Source organism: Saccostrea cucullata, unplaced genomic scaffold (assembly GCF_032062105.1).
Source record: "Saccostrea cucullata isolate Sc308-1 unplaced genomic scaffold, CSIRO_AGI_Scuc_v1 ctg258, whole genome shotgun sequence".
In the NCBI taxonomy this organism is placed as follows: domain Eukaryota; kingdom Metazoa; phylum Mollusca; class Bivalvia; order Ostreida; family Ostreidae; genus Saccostrea; species Saccostrea cuccullata.
Window position 1 is genome coordinate 283722 of NW_026931770.1, and position 19149 is coordinate 302870.

General features: G+C 33.1%; 1 protein-coding gene across 1 annotated transcript; it reads left to right on the forward strand.

Moving 5' to 3' along the window:
- The first annotated feature begins 919 nt into the window (after positions 1-919).
- On the forward strand, positions 920-18886 carry LOC134233490 (acetyl-coenzyme A synthetase, cytoplasmic-like). Its single transcript, XM_062715465.1, has 16 exons — positions 920-1329; positions 1531-1622; positions 10695-10798; positions 11048-11120; positions 11395-11470; positions 11773-11896; positions 12026-12141; positions 12389-12581; positions 14904-15037; positions 15230-15362; positions 15665-15721; positions 16263-16346; positions 16995-17103; positions 17367-17566; positions 18028-18073; positions 18200-18886. Exons 1-16 carry the CDS (start codon positions 1019-1021, stop codon positions 18397-18399), a joined length of 2052 nt encoding a protein of 683 aa, XP_062571449.1. The 5' UTR covers positions 920-1018; the 3' UTR covers positions 18400-18886.
- The last annotated feature ends 263 nt before the right edge of the window (positions 18887-19149 follow it).

Below are 19149 nucleotides of genomic sequence, written 5' to 3' on the forward strand. Positions count from 1 at the left end.
ATTGGTGATACATTTAAATGGCGCATGTCACCACTTAAGTTAATGACTTCAGATGCTGGATTTTATCCTCATTTTCCAAAAGAGAGACCAGGTTCAAAATTTTGGAGTGGACCTAGGTCCATGTCATATATATTACCAAAAAACTATTTTTAGTCAATCGATCTAATTAAAATCAGACTTCTTAGATCCGTGCGGCACTCGATCACTCTATGCATAGTAAATACGGCGGAAATCTAAGATGTCTGATTTTAATTTGATTGGTTTTTTTAGTGAGCCTACCACACTTGCAAGGATGATGCATCAAGGTCATGCACTGTTCCACAGTTTCAGATGAGCCTAGTGCCTGGTCAATTTTTTTTAGGTGAATTCAATTAATTAAATATTAGCTATATATAGACTTGTAAAATTTCAGTAAACTTGTCCAAAATCGATGAGGGTCCTCGAGGACAGAACACTCTCAAAGTTGCTTCAGATGCTGGATTTGGCCTACATCATTTTCCAGATGAGTGAAGTAAATAAGTTTATAGAATTAAAATTAATCAATCAAATAATATAATAAAGTACATGTACCAATTTTACTACAACAAATTAAGCCCAATCAGACCCAAATTGCATAAATGCAAACAATGCATCCAGAAATGCACACTGATTAAAGGATACTTATTAGTTTAAAGTGGGACTTTGCCTTTAACACTTAAAGATAAATTTAACATCCAGTTAGGTGAGCTCTGTAATCTTTGAATATACCTGATATTTTCATTTTTTTAAGAGTTCTTAGAATTGTAGTGTTTAATTTCAAGAAACTTTATATATAAAATAATTGATCTGAACAAAATTAAATATTTAACAAGACGATAGGAAATTCCTGCAAAACAGTTAAACACAATATTTAAAACTCGGTTTGTCCGAATGTGCTTCGGTACGAATTGTCTACTTCCTGTCGCGTCACTTTTTTTCCACTTTCATTTCGGGCAAGAAGAGACAGTATTCCAGATAAGTATTGATTTGCACAAAGACAATGGACAACGGACACTTTGACGTGTTTCCTCCGTTGGAGAGAATACAGAAGGATGCACATGTGTCATCCTTTGAGCAGTACAAGGAGATGTACAAGCAATCCGTAGAGGACCCCGCCGGCTTTTGGAGGGAGATTTCAAAACAATTCTTTTGGAAGTCTCCCCCAACTGGAGAATTCCTTCAGTATAACTTTGATTGTCGCAAGGGTCCCATCTTTATCAAGTGGATGGATGGAGCACAGACCAATATATGTTACAATACTCTTGATAGAAACATTGAGAGGGGAATGGGGAACAAGATCGCCTTCTACTGGTAAGCAGATGTAATGCAGATTAAATCAGCAAAACCGCAGGTGTCGGCAGTTTATCAATAAGCCACTGTAAACTATAACCTCACAAATGAGTTTTGCTACATCTGTTGATTATTGTTTACATGTCAATTAACAACATTTTTGTTTGTGGTAGGGGATTCTTTATCAGCAGATTATCGAGTGTAAATCTGATTTTTCTTTAGGGAAGGCAACAACCCAGAAGATGTTGGCTCCATCACATATCAGAAGTTATTGGAAGAAGTCTGCAAGTTTGCCAATGTCCTCAAAAAGATTGGTGTGTATATATGCAGCTAATAATACACAGCTTTGGCTGCAATTATCTTTTTATCTTTTCTCAGTTTTAAAAACCCTGACACAGACAAAACCTACATTGTTGCAATTAATTCTTTTATTCAAGAGGAAATTTTTATATCTGTGTTAAAAAAATTCCAATTATCTTTCTCAGTGTTTTGTTTTTTTGATTGGTTTTAGATTGAATAGAAAATTACTTATTTAAATATATATATATATATATATATATATATATATATATATATATATATATATATATATATATATATATATATATATATATATATATATATATATATATATATAAATTTTACAGGGCCCCCATTTTATTTTCACCCCTTTCCTCCTTACCTTGTTTGGGCAAATTTAAAACAGGGTGAATTCAAAAACAAGGTATAATTTCTTAAACAAAAGTGTTTCAGAGCGAATTTAACCCTTATCCTGCGGCCAAAGTTTTGGCTTATCAGTTCCACTGCTGCGGCGAAAGTTAAGTGTAAACAGATATCGCAGTGAATGCATACTTCCTTTATTTATCAGCTTATAGCATCCTTATCTTTGATGCAATCAACACATAAGTTGTGTGTTAAATATAAAGAAAAGAAAGAGCTTTTTATTCATATTAATTATAATTCCAATCTTCATTTTATGTATTGATTTCCTGTGTTTTGATTGGACGAGAACATGTTTAAGAAAAAATTTACACATCGATCATACATGCCAACTTTTGAAAATTCCCATGGGGGATTTTGCTCGTGACGACAATTTTCAAAGCTTTAAATTCGCGACATTTTGTCGTGAAAATAAATGATTATGAAATACTTTTTTTTTAAATTATAATATTGATAGCACTTATTAATACAGCACAAATAATTCAATAAGTTTTATTTTTCCAAATTTAATTAAATATCTTTGCTTAATAGTTGTCACTCTATTCTATCAATTTACATTTTGTTTCTGGTATGTACCCTTAAAATCAAGTGTCACTTTATTTCCTATAAGTATATAGACACTGCATGATTATTTTTATCTCACACACAAAACAATTTGGAGAAATAGGCCTAAATAAATCATGAATTTTTTAACACAAGCCCCACTCCCACCCATCCCAAAGAAAACTTAAAATTGTAAAAGACTACTTCATGAACATGATGAACTTTTGCAGTCCCAAAATGGGACTGTGGCAATGCCATATGGGTCTCTGGTATTTCCTTGACATATATTTAACAAAGAAATACAATGTACAATATGAGTATGATCTATGGGAGAACGGGGGGGGGGGGGATTTAGTGTACTTAACATGAGAGTATTATTTAATCTAAATTATTTTCAATATTTTTTTTAATTGACAAACTATACAATGAATTTATTATTAGCAGTCAAAATCAGCAGCTATATATGCTTTGAAATTTTCTACTTTCGTTTTCAAAAAAAACGATCTTCTTGGATTCCAATTTTATTGTTTGATTATCATTTTATTGACTTTAATTTTTGTTTTTAATACAATTACTAATAATTAAGCCCTTAATCTATGTGTTTCACTTTGCAAACCCCTTCAAACTAAAAAGATTAATCCCCTAACTGCTCCAGGCTATAGGCTAAGCTACCTGTACCTGGACAGTAGCGTGTGCGTTGAAGCGAGAAGTGATTTCCTGTGGCTAATTAACTCTGCATGCTAAATAATCAATGAGACTTGTCTGTGTGCATTGAATAAACAACTCTGATATTCTTATCCCAATTGACAAAATTCGGCGGTAGGGAAACTGAAAATCTGAATTTTTTCAAATCGGGAAATTGGGGCAATTTTTCTCTCCCGATCGGGAAGGCGGGATGAAAGGGTAAAATCGGGAGAATCCCGCCTAAATCGGGAAAGTTGGCATGTATGATCGATAAAATTTTTCAATCAGAACTACTTTCTTGATAAAGCTTCTAGGTTATCGTATAAACAATGATTAAATGAAAGCAGTTATTTCTGGTCTGTTTTGGCTAAATTATGAATACAAAAAACTTCAAATTTAATTAATTAAAAGTAATAAAACAAAACTGGCGACAAACTGGATTGCCCAGCTGACGGACGCCATGAAAATGTTTATGTCACTGTCCGATCACCATGCAGTGTGAATTTTAAAAAGAACGCTGTCTCGACGTTCATAATAGATGAAGAAAATTAGCTCAGTTTGTATCGTTTTGACAGGAAAACGAAACGTACCTCTAACTCTTGCCATATTAGCATCATATTCATATTTACTTTCTATATTGTTCCGCAATCTTTTAACAAACAAGTGCAAATCGAAGGCGTCGTCGGTCTGCAACTTTCGCTATGAGTGTTGTCGTTCATGTCAACATGGCCATGGTCAAGGACGAACTATTCTGAAGTAAACTCGTAATTACGATATTTGTTGACTTAAACAATATTCGGTAAGTCTTTACAAGTTTCTTTATCGATTGTTTTGACAACTTAAAGATGAACTCTATCGAAATTCATCTCGATTACGTTCCTTTGCGATAAAATGTATTCCTACGCCGTCCAGAAATAACGGATTGTATGGAGGCCTCAAAGAGAAATAATTTAAATATTTTTTAAAATTCGATATTGGAATTATAAGAATTAAACGTTCTTTTTGAAAAATTTATCGATGTGTAAACTCTTGACATTTTACTCACAAACTTAACATAGTTTGTTAGTAAAATGTCAAGAGTTTACACATTGATAAATTTTTCAAAAAGAATGTTTATTCCTATATTATTTTTATATCCCTACAATTTATTGCATTTATGTCGATTTATACTTAACAGTTTGGATAATGGATAATAAGTCTGAATAACTATTTAAATGCTATAAATATTAATTATAATGATATATTAAATATCATTATTACCGTAAATCTGGAAATTTTTACTGTAGATAAATTTTTAGCAAATTTGCGCGTACATTGCATTCGCAAAAATATTTTTCTTAAAAATAAATCAACATTTGAAGAATTTTTTTTTTCTGAGAAAGTGTCATTTTTTTAACTCAGTGAATAGGCGTCGGTAAGCACTGGTCATATTTAAAAGAAACCTGTTTACACTAGTCCACTATATAACTACAAGTTAATACCCGTGCGTGTAAATTGCCTTCATTATATGCAATATCGTCCGATGATTTGACAAGCACTGAGGCGGTATTCCCGTTTTTAATTACCGGTATTTTCATCAATTAATTTGCCAATAAAGAGAGAACTGTCATTTTATCTAACCGTGTATCAACACGGGCGATAACTCAAACTCAGTGCATTTACTAGAAAGTTCCAAATGTAAACGCGTCGTGTAAATTTTAGGTGAGAAAAAAAACCAAATGTTGAGAAAATTAGTTATACCGGTATTTTTTTTGGATTATACTTCAGGTTGAAAGGCATACACAACCTCTAAAATGTTTGTTATAATTGATTAAGAAATTATTTTCCGTGCTAATCCTTTTGTATTTTTATCAAAATTGTTTCGGAGCGATTTTGCAATATTTACATTTCCAATGTCTTTGTCCGAGATAAAATTACCAAATGTAAATGTAATTGATTTCCTCATGAATGTTTTGGCGCGGTTCCAAAAAAAAACACGTGCAGGGCGGGACAACACCTAGGGAGAAGCAGGCTTGGAGCCCGTGGAGGTGGAATCAAAGCATGTAAATATAAGGAATAACTGTCAGATTTTTCGAATTCATGAAGATGATCAATGGATTGGCTTGTGTGATAATTTTATGCATAAACGCCTTCGGCGTTTATGCAAATTATCACACAAGCTAATCCATTGATCACTTCATGAATTCGAAAAATAAGACAGTTATTCCTTAAATATCTTGCCACGTTGCGAGTATATTGGTGGTATTCTAACTAGGCATATTATTATGTTCCCCAAACGGAGTTTGGGAACATATTGTTTTTACTCGGTTTCTTATTATTATTATTATTATTAAGGTCTTCCGTCTTCACGGAAGACCTTATAGTGATTCTACTGTTTCTTATTATTCTTATTATTATTATTATTATTATTATTTTTTTTGACAAAATTTTGTGCAGAAGATTTCTCGAGAACTATTCAGCGGTTTTCAATGAAACTTTCACACAACAAGCGTCATTATATGAAGTTGTTACATCCGGAGTGAAATTTGGAAAATCCGCTTCCGGTGCCAAGTTATGGACAATTTCCTGATTTTAAAATGCAATTTTGTCGCGCACTTTTATCGAAAATGGCTGAGGATATGAACTGGAGACTTATTGGAGATGATAGATAATGACATTGTGGTTTGCAGAATCATCTTTTCGTGCGTCGTCACTACTTCCGGTTGTTACAAGGTGTACATTGAAAAAAAGTGTATTTTCTAACTTTTTTGTTTTTCAATATTTTTCATTTATTTTCGGTATGTAAATGGAGACTCTTCTTATAATGCTAACTATATAATTTGTTTGAATATTGATAAATCTAAACTCCAGATATAAGCATTCGAAAATCTGAAGCGGGTCCAAAATGGCGGCTGTCTCTGGTATCTCGCAATGAGGCAGCAGAGCGTTTGTTTAAACGAAAGTAACATAAGGAAAAATAAAATGTAAAGGAATACTTGGATTGTCACGCCGTTGTAACGTTGCAGTTCTATGACATTCTAACGTCTTCTATAATTGGTTTTGGCTGGTTTTCAAAGTAGAAAATGGAAAGACTAAATGTGCAAATGAAATTTGATATCTAATATCTTTTTTTGCATCACGGAAAAACAGATCTTAAATCATACTTATAAGTAATACTTTCTCAAAAAAGAATATCAAGTTATATTGTAAGTTTTAATCTTAACCACTGTTTTTATCTATTCACACTTGTTTCATATTAAACTAATAACTAAGACAAAAATAAGAAAACAATTTTTTAAAGATCGCTTCACGGAATTATATTAGCATTCTTATCTCAAAGACTTGATTCAACTTATTGAGCATTAATGATATCTGATTCCTTGACCGTCGTAGGGCTTGCCATTTTTTTTGGCGAAACGTTTCAACCTTTTTCGATTAACTAATCGTGATAGTTCACTTTGGGAATAAACAGGAAATTGAAAAAAAGTTAAAAATTCATAACTGTTTCACTGCTTTAGTGTTACATGCATATATACAATATGGGATTTGTAAAATGTGTTAAATATACTTTCTAATCCTCGGATCTACTGCTAGAAGAACGTTCTTTTTTAATTTCATTGAAGCTATCACACCTTTTTGATAGAACATTCTAGAGAAAAGCAGCAAAGATAAACTCCTGGCGTTTGGCGTTTAATTTTGAAAATTGAACAGCCTTTCATAATTTTAAGAGAGAAGCACTGTTTTGTTAATATAATATATATAAAACATACAAGTAAATGTGTAGATTTACGTAATATTTAGTGCGTTGGTATTCATGCTGGCGACTTGGATTCAATCCTCCTTGTGTGCAATTTTTTTTTACTTTTTCAGTTCGATTTTACGTTTCCTTTCCGGAATCGGACGGAAGACCTCTCGTTGCTCGCAACGAGTTTTAAATCTAGTTATTATTATTATTCTTTTTTTTCTTCTTTGTTCTCCGGTACTTTTTTGTCCGCGAGTGTTCTCAGAAACTGTTCACCCAACTGAGCTAAAACCTTTTTATGGTTAATAGGTGTGTAGTGTAGGTGTGCGGAACGAAGGTCATTTTGCGCGCATACGCCTGCACGTGCGGGTGCGTGAAATAGGTGAAATGACTGATATACTTTATATAGCCATAACTTTTACATTTTTTGATGAAATACTTTAAAACTCATTATATAAGGTTATAATTATATTGTTGATAATATGACATGATCAAATTAGCACGAACTCACGCGCATGCACGTGCGCTTCGCTCTGATTGGCTGAAACAAAAATCTCAATATCTCTTTTGTTTTTTGACGAAATGCTTTGAAATTTTAAACATTGTCATGAATAAGGGTATCCTACAATATAATATGGAAAAAATTTCATGAAATCACGCGCATGCACGTGCGCTGGAATCTGATTGGCTGAAACTTTAAATGGCTATATCTCCTTTGTTTTTTGACGAAATGCTTTGAAATTTAAAACATAGTCACGCATTAGGGTATCCTGCAATATGATATACAAAAAATTTCAAGAAATCACGCGCATGCACGTGTGCTGCAATCTGATTGGCTGAAACTTTAAATGGGTATATCTCCTTTGTTTTTTGAAGAAATGCTTTGAAAATTAAAACATAGTCATGCATTAAGATATTCTACAATATGATTTAGAAAAAGATTCTTGAAATCACGTGGATGCACGTGTGCTGCAATCTGATTGGCCGAAACTTGAAATGGCTATAATTCCCTTGGATTTAAACCAAACAGGATGGGATTTAGAACATAGATAGATATAAGGGCCTCCTACAAGAGTGTATGGTCATCATGCACGTGCACGCACATGCGTGCATTTGAATCAAGTGAAATTTAATATACACGTAAATGAGTGATTTTTTAAATACTTTTGGACTAAATGCTTTAATATAAAGTATATTTGAATATATATAAACAGTGTAGACAAGAATATATGATCATTTCTCACGTGCATTCACATGCGCACAGGTGCAAAGCTAAAATTTGAATATAATTGGTATCCTTTTGGGAAAACGTTGTTAAAGTAAAAAATGCACAAATGTTGTCTTATTTATTTGAAACATAACCTGATATGAAAATCTTTAGTGATTTTTATTTTCAACACCAGTGACAATTTGCAAAAATTTGAAGCGTAAAAATTAATCAACAGCTTTTTGACCCAAATTCGCAATAATAAATCGACGTAAAAATTTCCAGATTTACGGTATACCTTTACATAATAGCTCAAATATATTCATTTTAGTGTATAAACTTATGTCCTTTCTAACAAAGCTCCGGAGACTTAAACCATGCATATTTAGGTCAGCCATTTTGGAATATTTCTTGTTCTGGAGTTCCATCTATTTTGGATGGTGATTATGTGCATGAATCTTTCTGATTGGTGTATATTTTTACAAATTCGAAACCATTGGTTTATATTTATACTTGTTTCATTCATTGGCATGGGATGCTCTGCTAAAAATAGCAGGTAAACAAGCATCAGATGAGGGAACCCCTCAAAACGACCTGAGGTCGCGATCCGCAGCAGCAGATCTGATAAGCCAGCGCGACTCAGAGTCGCGATTAGCAGGATAAGGGTTAAGTTGGGGCAAAATTGTTTGCAAGATTAAAAGGGTGAAAATAAAGTGGGGTGAAAATAACCCTGTATACAGTACAGCAAAACTCAGTTAAAACGAAGTCACTGGGACCTCTGAAATTACTTAGCTATATCTAGGGCTGGGACGATATATCGAGATATCAATATATCTGTGAGGACGATATGCATATCGATACATACCGGTATGAAGAAATATCGAAATATCGCCCGCAAAAATATGACTTCTATTTTTCTTTGTTTATTAAACATTTGGGTTTGATATATAAAATAAATAACCTAAATATAAATATAGATATGAAACAAATAATTATTAACACCACTTGAGTAAAGTATTTCTGTTTTACAACATATAAACAACTATTTTGAATAAACTGTTCTTATTTGTAAAGAAATAATTTGTTTATTTTAATGCAAAAAAAGATTTTATAAGCAAACATATCGTGATACATATCGTATTTTGGCTCAAATATCATGATACCTATCGATGTAGAAAAAGTTGTATCGTCCTAGCCCTAGCTATATCGGTAATGTGTTACAATGTATAACTGTATAAGAAATTCATTAAATTTATATAGCTGGGGATCGAAGATGACTTATATATCCATAGTTGCCAACTCACCCGATTTCGTCGGGTTGGACCTGATTTTTCTACCCTTAACCCAATTTATTTTTTATAACCCGGCAGGTCATGCTTTTCATCCGATTTTTGCCGAACAACCCGAAAATCTCCCGATTTCCGGATTTGGTTCGTAAATTAGGTTGCACTTTTAACTTATAGTTACAACCCAAAGCTTGGATCTATGTAAACAATGCCGATGGTGTAAACAGTTAACTGGGAATTGTTTTGACAAATCAAAGTTTGAAGTCAATTTAAAATGGCTTCCGATAGAAGTAGATCGTTATCAGGGTCCAGGAACAAATTGAACCAAGAAAAAGAGAAGCAACATTTATGTACATATCAATTAAGGAATCTTGGAAAACAACTTTCATACTATAAAATACAGTGATCGAAGATAGTGTAGACCTACCTATACATCTAAAACATATTGCACACTTGTTAATTAAATTAAATAAGAGATGGAAAAACTTACTTCAAAACCAAAACTGAAATACTTCCAAATTTAGCACAAATTAAACTGAAAAGGCTTTCTTTTTAAAAAAATGCACACTTAATTTAGGTCAGTACTGAATAATGAAACCTGCAGTGCTATTTTTAACATCTAAATTTAATCAACAATTGAACATATATTAATTTTTTGCCTTTGTAAGTTAAAGCATTTTTTAAATAAAAGAATTCTCAAAACACAAATATGTATATATATATATATATAATTTAATCATGGTAAATATGTCGTGAATGTCGTTACGCATTATGACCAGATTTTTTACTTTCCAAATCTGGTCATGACCAGATTTTTACATGTCAGAGGTTGGCAAGTATGTATCTATCAGGAAGAAAAAACACAAACCAACAGGACAAATTACAGTATATAGTACTGATAAAGTTCACGTGATATTAAAATCAATAATTGTGTTGATAGGAGAACAATAACAACTACATGAATTAGTATATGCAAATCACAATCTCTAAAATTAAAATGAAAAAATGACATGTCAATCCCAATAGATCTGAAAGCGATACTGTTTTTATGAGGCTGGACAATTTTTTTTTTTTAAATTTTCATAACTCAAATACATTTTGTCTGTGAAATTAAATATACAAAAACTTACAATGGCCTAATTTAAAAATGCCATCATTTTTAATATTACAAGGAGAGTATGTGTACTTACAGTATTTATGTTGAAGTTTGCGACTTGTTCTGTAGGTGTTCAGAAGGGAGACAGGGTAGCTATTTATATGCCTATGATACTGGAACTCATTGTCGCCATGTTGGCTTGTGCTCGAATCGGGGCAGTTCACTCCATCATTGTGAGTATAAAGGATAAAATGTAATGTTCAGAAGAAAGAAGGTGCATTATAAGAGCACAAGTTAATAATCACTGTAGGGCAACAAATTCTTTTGTTCTTGGATAAATAAACATCTACCTGTACAAGAGTAAAATGAAAAGGTCAGGTAAAACAAAAACCAGTATTCAGAGATTGTTAATAAAAATAAATTTTTATTTGAATTTGACATTTACCCAGTTTAACTAAATGTTCATGTTTTGTATGCTGTAGTTTGCAGGGTATTCCTCTGACTCTCTAGCTGACAGAATCCTGGATGCTCAGTGCCATGTTGTCATCACAGCTGGTAAGGCTTTGTATTTTAGTTAAGATGTCATATTGGGGGTTTATAACACTGAAATAAAAAAAAAATGCTATCAAAATCAGGAAGATTAGTTAGATTCTACTCAAAAGCAACAAATTACATGATTTAATCCTTCTTAAAATTTTCATTGAACTTAGAATCTTGTCAATAATCTTTATTTAATTTTCTTACCTCTCACAGAGTCATGTTTCCTGATAAAGATTATGATTTTCTTTTTAATTACATCCTGTTTTATAGAAATTTATCTGTTATTCAGATGGAGTTTGGAGAGGGATAAAGCTGTTAAACGTGAAGAAGATAGTAGACGATGCTGTAGATATTTGTCGCAAATCGTGAGTGATAGCTGTAACTTATAAGTTAACATGAATATCATAGAATTTTTTAAATTAACATTTCATTAATTTTCATAAAGAAGCACCTAGGTATATCAATGGAAAAGAACTTAATTGAAAGGTATTTTAAAAGTAGAGTTAATAAGTATAAGGGAAAGTGGGGGGGGAGTAATATTTCAAGACTGGTTAGTCTCCCAACTCTGAAATTCATCATTCTGCATTTTTTTTGGCGATATGGTCACAAACATATATGATGAAGTAATTAAAAATATGATATACACCATTATGTGGACTGTTTTCAGTAATCATGAGGTTCGTACGTGTATTGTCGTGAGACATCTCTCTCCATCAGAAGAACAGATACAGACCCTGAAGCACGACGAGACCACAGAACCACCAGCAAATCGACCTTCACTGAAACTCAAGGTCAGGAGAATTTATCTCGTCCTTTACTTGTTAGGCATGATTTTACAACAGAAATGTATGTAATACTGTTGGGTATTTTAAATTCCAGCAGATCTGCTTCTTGAGAGATTGCGTATTTTCTTTACATAGATTTCTTGGAATGAAGGTAGGGACATCTGGTGGCACGATATAATGGCTGGACAGTCTACAGAGTGTGAGGTGGAGTGGATGCAGGCAGAGAACCCACTCTTTATGCTCTACACAAGGTATTAAATTTAGAGTCACTTGTCCATCTATAAAAAAATGTAGTTCTTATTATGTTAAACATCATTTTAAACTAAAACTTAAGCCCAACCTTTGTTTAAGAATATGTAGTGTTATCTTGATAATGTTAAGATTATTTACGTGACTTCTGATTCAAATTCTATTTCATTATGATGACACCGTTTTGTTACAGTGGTCCCACAGGGATTCGGATTCTATATAACTACATGTATGTTGGTTTTGTTACAGTGGTTCCACAGGGAAGCCTAAGGGAGTACTCCACACTGTGGCGGGATACATGCTGTTCTCCGCCACCACCTTTAAGTACTCGTTTGATTACCACCCTGACGAGGTGTACTGGTGCACCGCAGACGTCGGATGGATCACTGGTCACACCTACACGTGTTACGGTCCACTGAACAACGGAGCCACAGGAATAATCGTAAGGCTAAGGGAAATATATCATGTTTAATGTATACTAGATGATGCTATTTTTGATTGTATCTTCTTTTTTTGCCCTCAGTCCTTGGATTGCTGTCAGTAGGGTGAGTACTCGGTACTGGAGAGTGTTCTGCTTGTTTTCTTCTGAGAAATTTTGGGCTTAATCAACTTGATTACTGTTTTTTACCAACAAAAAAAAATTTTGGGGAAAATAACATGGAGCAAACATGGCTTTATACATGTACATGTATACAATTACATTACCTGTGACAAAACCTTAAGAAAGCTGTAGCACTTTTGACTTCATAACGTTGACCTAGAAGTTTGATGGACACACAAACAAGATAGTTTTGATGTGTCAGTACCATTAACAATAAAGCAGGGAACTACAATTCTTTGAATTTGTTTGAATAGACATTTGGTTTGATACTATGACCCATTTAGAGATAACATTTTGAAGTGACCTCCAAAGTCACAGGTGTATTTGGTCTATGATTTTATGTTATCAGTCAAAAAATGTGCTAAATTTAATGACACAATGGTCTTCATGATTTTAAACGAATTTATACAATTGTAGTAGACTAATTTGCACAGATTTTGCATATTTACATCCCTTGAAACTGGAGAAATGTGGATTTGGCTTTCAGCTGTAATGAAAATTTCTTAGAGCGGCAGGCAACTTATAAATTTGATTGGGAAAGAGAAGAAAAAAGAATTTACACATTAGCTTAAAAGATTAATATTGATGCTTATGATGTGAGAAACTTTGAAAATCAATGGGCAATTTGTATAAAGGAATGCTTCAATTTCAAATTTCTTTATTAAAATCTGACAAATATATAGAAAAGTGATTGAAATAACATTTAAAGGCATTTTATATTAATTACATGTACGAGGGTCGTTAGAAAAGTTCGCGAACACATTGAATTACGGAAAATCTATTGTGTACTGTGAAGTATGACCTATGTCTGAATAAACTCCTACATTTTGTTTATTGGGATGTAAAAAATCAGGTCCATATAATAAAATCTTGAAAATTTACAACGATTTTTACTATGAGGTCATGGGATTCGCGGAGCAATCACTTGACATAAGGCGACGTGACAACCAGATTTGAACCGGTTAAGTTTGTTGCAGTTCTATAAATCTTTCCTTTCTTCAGATTTTTATGATGTTTTTTCTACTTTAAAATTGAATATCTATAGCAAGACATGTTACTTTTCTTCAATATAATGTCTTTTGTACTGATTCTGATTTTATTGAGATCTTACAAAAAGTCTATGCAGTTTATCGATCAGGTATGGAAACTATGCAAAACCATATAGGCGCAACGCAACGTCCATGCGAAACGGGGGTATTGAAGTATCGATGGAGTTAATCATTCAAAATGTTAATCCTTCTATTCTTATGAAGCTACAACCATTTGAAAACTTGTCTTTTGTGGGTGTAGGAAATTCCCGGCAGCATCTTGAACATTTTAATCTCTTTTTAGACATTTTCCAGTCTGCATACGTAATTTTTACGTAGTGCAGTGCTCCATGACGCTCAATGACGTTCCCATTTTTGGCTGTGTTTTAAAGCGTTGACCAGTTATAAACGGCTATAAAACAGTCATATACCCTCCAATTTAGTTCTAAATTTCTCCTAGTAACGTTTCATGAATACTTTAGCGGCAGGTAAAATATCATAAAACTCTTTGCGCTACAATTGTGCAATTTTTAATTTTAATAAAGAGTCTTTGTGATGTAAATGTGCCAAAATGTAGCATGCTCCGTGAAGCTAGTTTTATCAAAATAAAAAAGCTGTATATTTTTCAATAATATATAGCAAAGTTCTTGTATATTTATTTGAAAAAAGGTAAAGATTTTATGGAAAGTTTGACCGGTTTAAAAGGCATAGAACTTGTCCGCGAACTATATTAATTATATAGTCTGCAAATTCATTAAAATTGATTTAAAATTTAGAACAACCAAAAACAATAATTTTTGCATTGAAATTCATGGATATTTTCAAATATCTATGCATATTAATTAGTAATACTATTAATAATTTATACTTATGAATTGTAAAGTTTTTCATTATTATTTTCAAATTGTCTGAGTTTCTACAGCTGATCTTTTTACAAATATTGACATAAAAAAAAATAAAGGGAGAATGAATAAAATATGTAAAATACTCTTTTCCCATAAATGTCAAATTTGTACTTTGATCATCTGAGGTAGAAAACCAAGGATCATAAATATATTTTTCTCTTTATCAACAATCCTTATATAGAGCTCCAGCCTATTTTTGCTCTCAGTGACAGCGTTGTCTTTGTTTTTAGTTTGAAGGAGTGCCATTTTACCCCGATGCTGGTCGGTTCTGGGCCATCATAGAGAAATACAAAGTGGCCAAGTTCTACACGGCCCCAACCGCCATCCGAGCCCTGATGAAGTACGGGGATAGCCATGTCACAAAGTAAGTTAAGGGGCATTTCTTGTACATAAGAGTATTTAGCTAAAGCTTGACATGTAAATACAATTTAAGTGTAATAAAAGATAGCATTTTATTTAAGATGAAGGCTGATAGATGTTATTAGTGAAATTGAGATTTTTGATTTCAGACCAATGAATATTAAATTAAGGAAACTTTATTTCTCTTGATTTCTAGGTATGATAGGAGCAGTCTGAAGGTCCTGGGTACTGTGGGTGAACCGATTAACCCCGAGGCCTGGCTGTGGTACTATAATGTAGTGGGGGATAAGAAGTGTGCCATCGTAGACACATTCTGGCAAACAGAAACAGTAAGTCATGTCATAACAATCAGACCAAACATCAAACCCTGTTTTTTTTACGTAAAACTTGGAACATACTGTAAAAGCAGAAAATTTCATTATGGATTAAATTTCGTTTATTATTACAATTATCAACAAAGTTAAATCCTACACAAAATTTTCATATGACTATATATTCAATAGTGTTACTTTTGAAAAGACGAAATTTAATGCCCATGAAACTGTTTTAATTTAAAAAAATTAACAAAATTGATCCCCACGAAAATTTGTGTTTCTACAGTTCCTGTATACATGTATAAATAATCTTGTAGGGAGGTCATGTGATCACCCCACTCCCAGGAGCTACTACCACCAAACCCGGCTCTGCTGTAAGTATCCATGGAAACATATTCTTTACTTTTGTATGTAAAAATTTTCTCCCTGAGAGCTATTATCACAATCTTAGCAAGAGTTACTTTCACAAACTTAGCAAAATACATGTTTATGATAAAATCAATCAACACAGTTTTTTCCCTTCCTTTGGACTAATCCCTCAAAGCATAAGCTTAAGTCAAATGTGAAAATCAGCAGTATGGTCTTAATTTTGTTTTCTACACTGTCTGATGGGATCATTAACGCATAACATGGAATTCAGTATTTTACAATGAGAAGTTAATTTCACTAACACTGGATTATATCCTTACAGTAACTGCCTTCGTTATGGATTTTCTGTGTTACTGTCAATTGTCATCTGAAATGCATTAGAGATGATGAGAAAAATGGAACATTTATCATCAAAGCAATTTGAAATGCATGCTTTATCAATTGCTATTCCACAAATTTTGTGTATTTTTAAATTTTGGTTAAAATGTTTACGGAATTACACCATAACTTGACATGTTTCTGAGTTTAGTGACATTTTCTCTGCAGACATTTCCGTTCTTTGGAGTTGTTCCTGTCATCCTAGATGAGGAGGGAAGAGAAATCACAGAGGCTGATAAAGAGGGATATCTGGTCAGTATAAAGGCGATATCTGATATCTACAGATAATATACAATACATGTAGAACAGGTGATATATAAATCACAGAGGCTGACAAAGAGGGATATCTGGTCAGTATAAATGTGGTATATGACATCTACAATCAATATCTGATATCTACATACAAAATAAACATATAAATCAAGCAGTAGATAAAACACAGGGGCTGATAAAGTGGGATATCGGGTCAGTGTGATGGCAATATCTGATATCTACATGCTACATGCATGTAGAAATATAGGAGCATACATGTGTGTATAATAAATGTATGCTTATTCAATATTTGATATTTTCACTGTGTATTCAGCAACTAATTATAAAAATGCAAGCAACAACTTTATATCTGTCAAGAGCAATGGTATTTTTATCAGATTTATGAACATCAGATATCCAAAATAAAGCACAAAAAGTGCATCTCCATACAATTAACAATACATGTATCTACAGAAAGTATAGATTATGTTGTGAAGCATTTATTGTGCCCATTGATTCCTGATTTAGAAACAAATAGAATCATTAGGTGAAGAAATTCCGTTTTTTGTGCTTTATTTGGTTGATATTAAGTGTGGGTGTTACTGGGATGATGTAGATATTTTACAATTGTGTCTTTATTGTTAACAGGTGTTTAAGCAGCCCTGGCCTGGTATAATGAGAACTGTGTATGGTAACCACGAGAGATTCGAGACAACTTACTTTAAAAAGTTCCCAGGCTACTACTGCACAGGGGATGGTACGCTTCACTCACTAATTAATATTAAAATTAATTTTGACATTAAATTTATTGAACAGATTTTAAATCCTTTCTTCAAAGTTCTGAAATGGAACTAGTTCAAACTTCCCCTACAGAGCTGAATTTTGAGGCACCTCTATGAACCACTGATTTATATACATGTAATGGATAAATAATGCAGGTATTTACCTGTAGGTCTCTGTAACATTGTGCAGTGTCTTACCTTGTGATATCTTGATTAACCTCTAAATTTGAATCCACAGGAGGTAAGAAGGACAGTGATGGGTATATCTGGGTCACGGGGAGGATAGATGACATGGTAAATGTCTCGGGGCACCTGCTGAGCACCGCCGAGATCGAGTCTTCTCTGGTGGAACACCCCAAAGTCGCTGAGGCAGCTGTTGTATCTCACCCCCACAAAATTAAGGGCGAGTGTACCTACTGCTTTGTCACACTCAAGGAGGTCAGTCTTCTTCCTTTACATACAGACTGCCAATGTATAACTTTTCTATTGTCAAAAAAAAATTATTTGGGGAGCGTCCATAATTAGATGATGGAGATTCAAATTTATTTATATTGTGCCCCCCTTGGATAGTGCGGACCATGATAGGAATAAGTCTTTTACAGGAGAATGTAGAGAGGAAAAATCTTTAAAAACCTTCTCAACAAAGGGGTCATACTTAGTTTTGTTAATATGCAAGCGTCTTTAGTTGATGAAGATTTAAATTTATTCAGATCGTTGCTCCTAGCGTTGGATGAGGCCACAATAAAGGATTAAGTTTTACATGGGAATATGTAGGGGAAACTAAAATAATGCTGATTTAATTTTGTTGAAATCAATGACTTTCGAGCTTGAATACTGTTTGTTTTCTCAATATTATGTTTGCTTTTCAACCAATATTAAAATGTGTTTACCGATTCCAGAATGAAACATTTACCGAGGAATTGGGCAGTGAACTTAAGATGAAAGGTAAGTCATGGTAAAATGTAAAAACTGATTGCTTTTACAGTCCACCGAGTTCTCATGATTTAATCTTTGTCAATGCATGTCTGCAAAATTGATGCAAATTTATTGTACACAATCCTTTTTTTTCAGTGAGAACAAAAATTGGTCCATTTGCAATGCCAGATTTTGTTCAGAATGCCCCAAGTCTGCCAAAAACCAGGTCTGGTAAAATAATGCGGCGAATTCTACGTAAGATTGCGGTCGGGGATCGTAACGTGGGTGACATCACAACTCTTGCGGACGACACTGTGATTGATACTTTGTTCGGTCTTCGTCCAGATAACGCATAATAGAATAGATCATTTAACCTACAGGGACCATCAATACACTCAGTACTTACATTAGACAGACGTGCCAATTGTTATAAAAATGAGAGATACAGAATCAAGTAATGTTGTGATGCCTTAAACTTTTCCAACATTTGTCATTTAATCATGTTGTCAATCTATTCACACTGTATAAGATTCCATGACAATTAAATCAATCTGATTCAATTCACAGCAGATAATCAAAGATAAGGGAGAATAGCATATTTTTCCAAGGATTTGAGTTGATCATACTCATGTATCACTTGTTTCTACTTATTCCTAAGTACATGTATACTGATGTGCAATGTTAGATTTACAAATTTTCTTGAATTTTATGTTCATAGTAGGAACTTGTTTAAAAAACCTCTTATGAACAAGTTTTTACTTAGTATAATGAAAAGTGAACAAAATTTTTAAAGAAGAAAAAAAACAGATGTTGTCATGAACACTGATTAAAGTGTGAAGGGAAGGTTTGTGTTTTGTCTTCAAAGCTTGATTCATAATAGAGGTTAAAAATGTCATTAAGTCCAAATTGGAAAGGTACACTGAAATTCTGGGAGAACTGATTTGTTTTTGATTTTGATGAGGGATATGATATTGCCTTAAGCCCTGGATTGAGACTATCAGCATTACACACACAGATGGACAGGTTGATTCTCAGAGATTAGGAAGATAGAGTGAGCACATTAAGATTGGCCATTATTGACAAACACAATGTCTGCCACTAAGATC

Excerpts from the sequence above, each read along its gene's own strand:
- LOC134233490 (XM_062715465.1), top strand. The coding sequence starts at position 1,019 with ATGGACAACGGACACTTTGACGTGTTTCCTCCGTTGGAGAGAATACAG. Across the intron at positions 17,104-17,366 it reads CTACTACTGCACAGGGGATG|GAGGTAAGAAGGACAGTGAT; the intron begins GTACGCTTCACT and ends TTGAATCCACAG. Across the intron at positions 18,074-18,199 it reads CAGTGAACTTAAGATGAAAG|TGAGAACAAAAATTGGTCCA; the intron begins GTAAGTCATGGT and ends CTTTTTTTTCAG.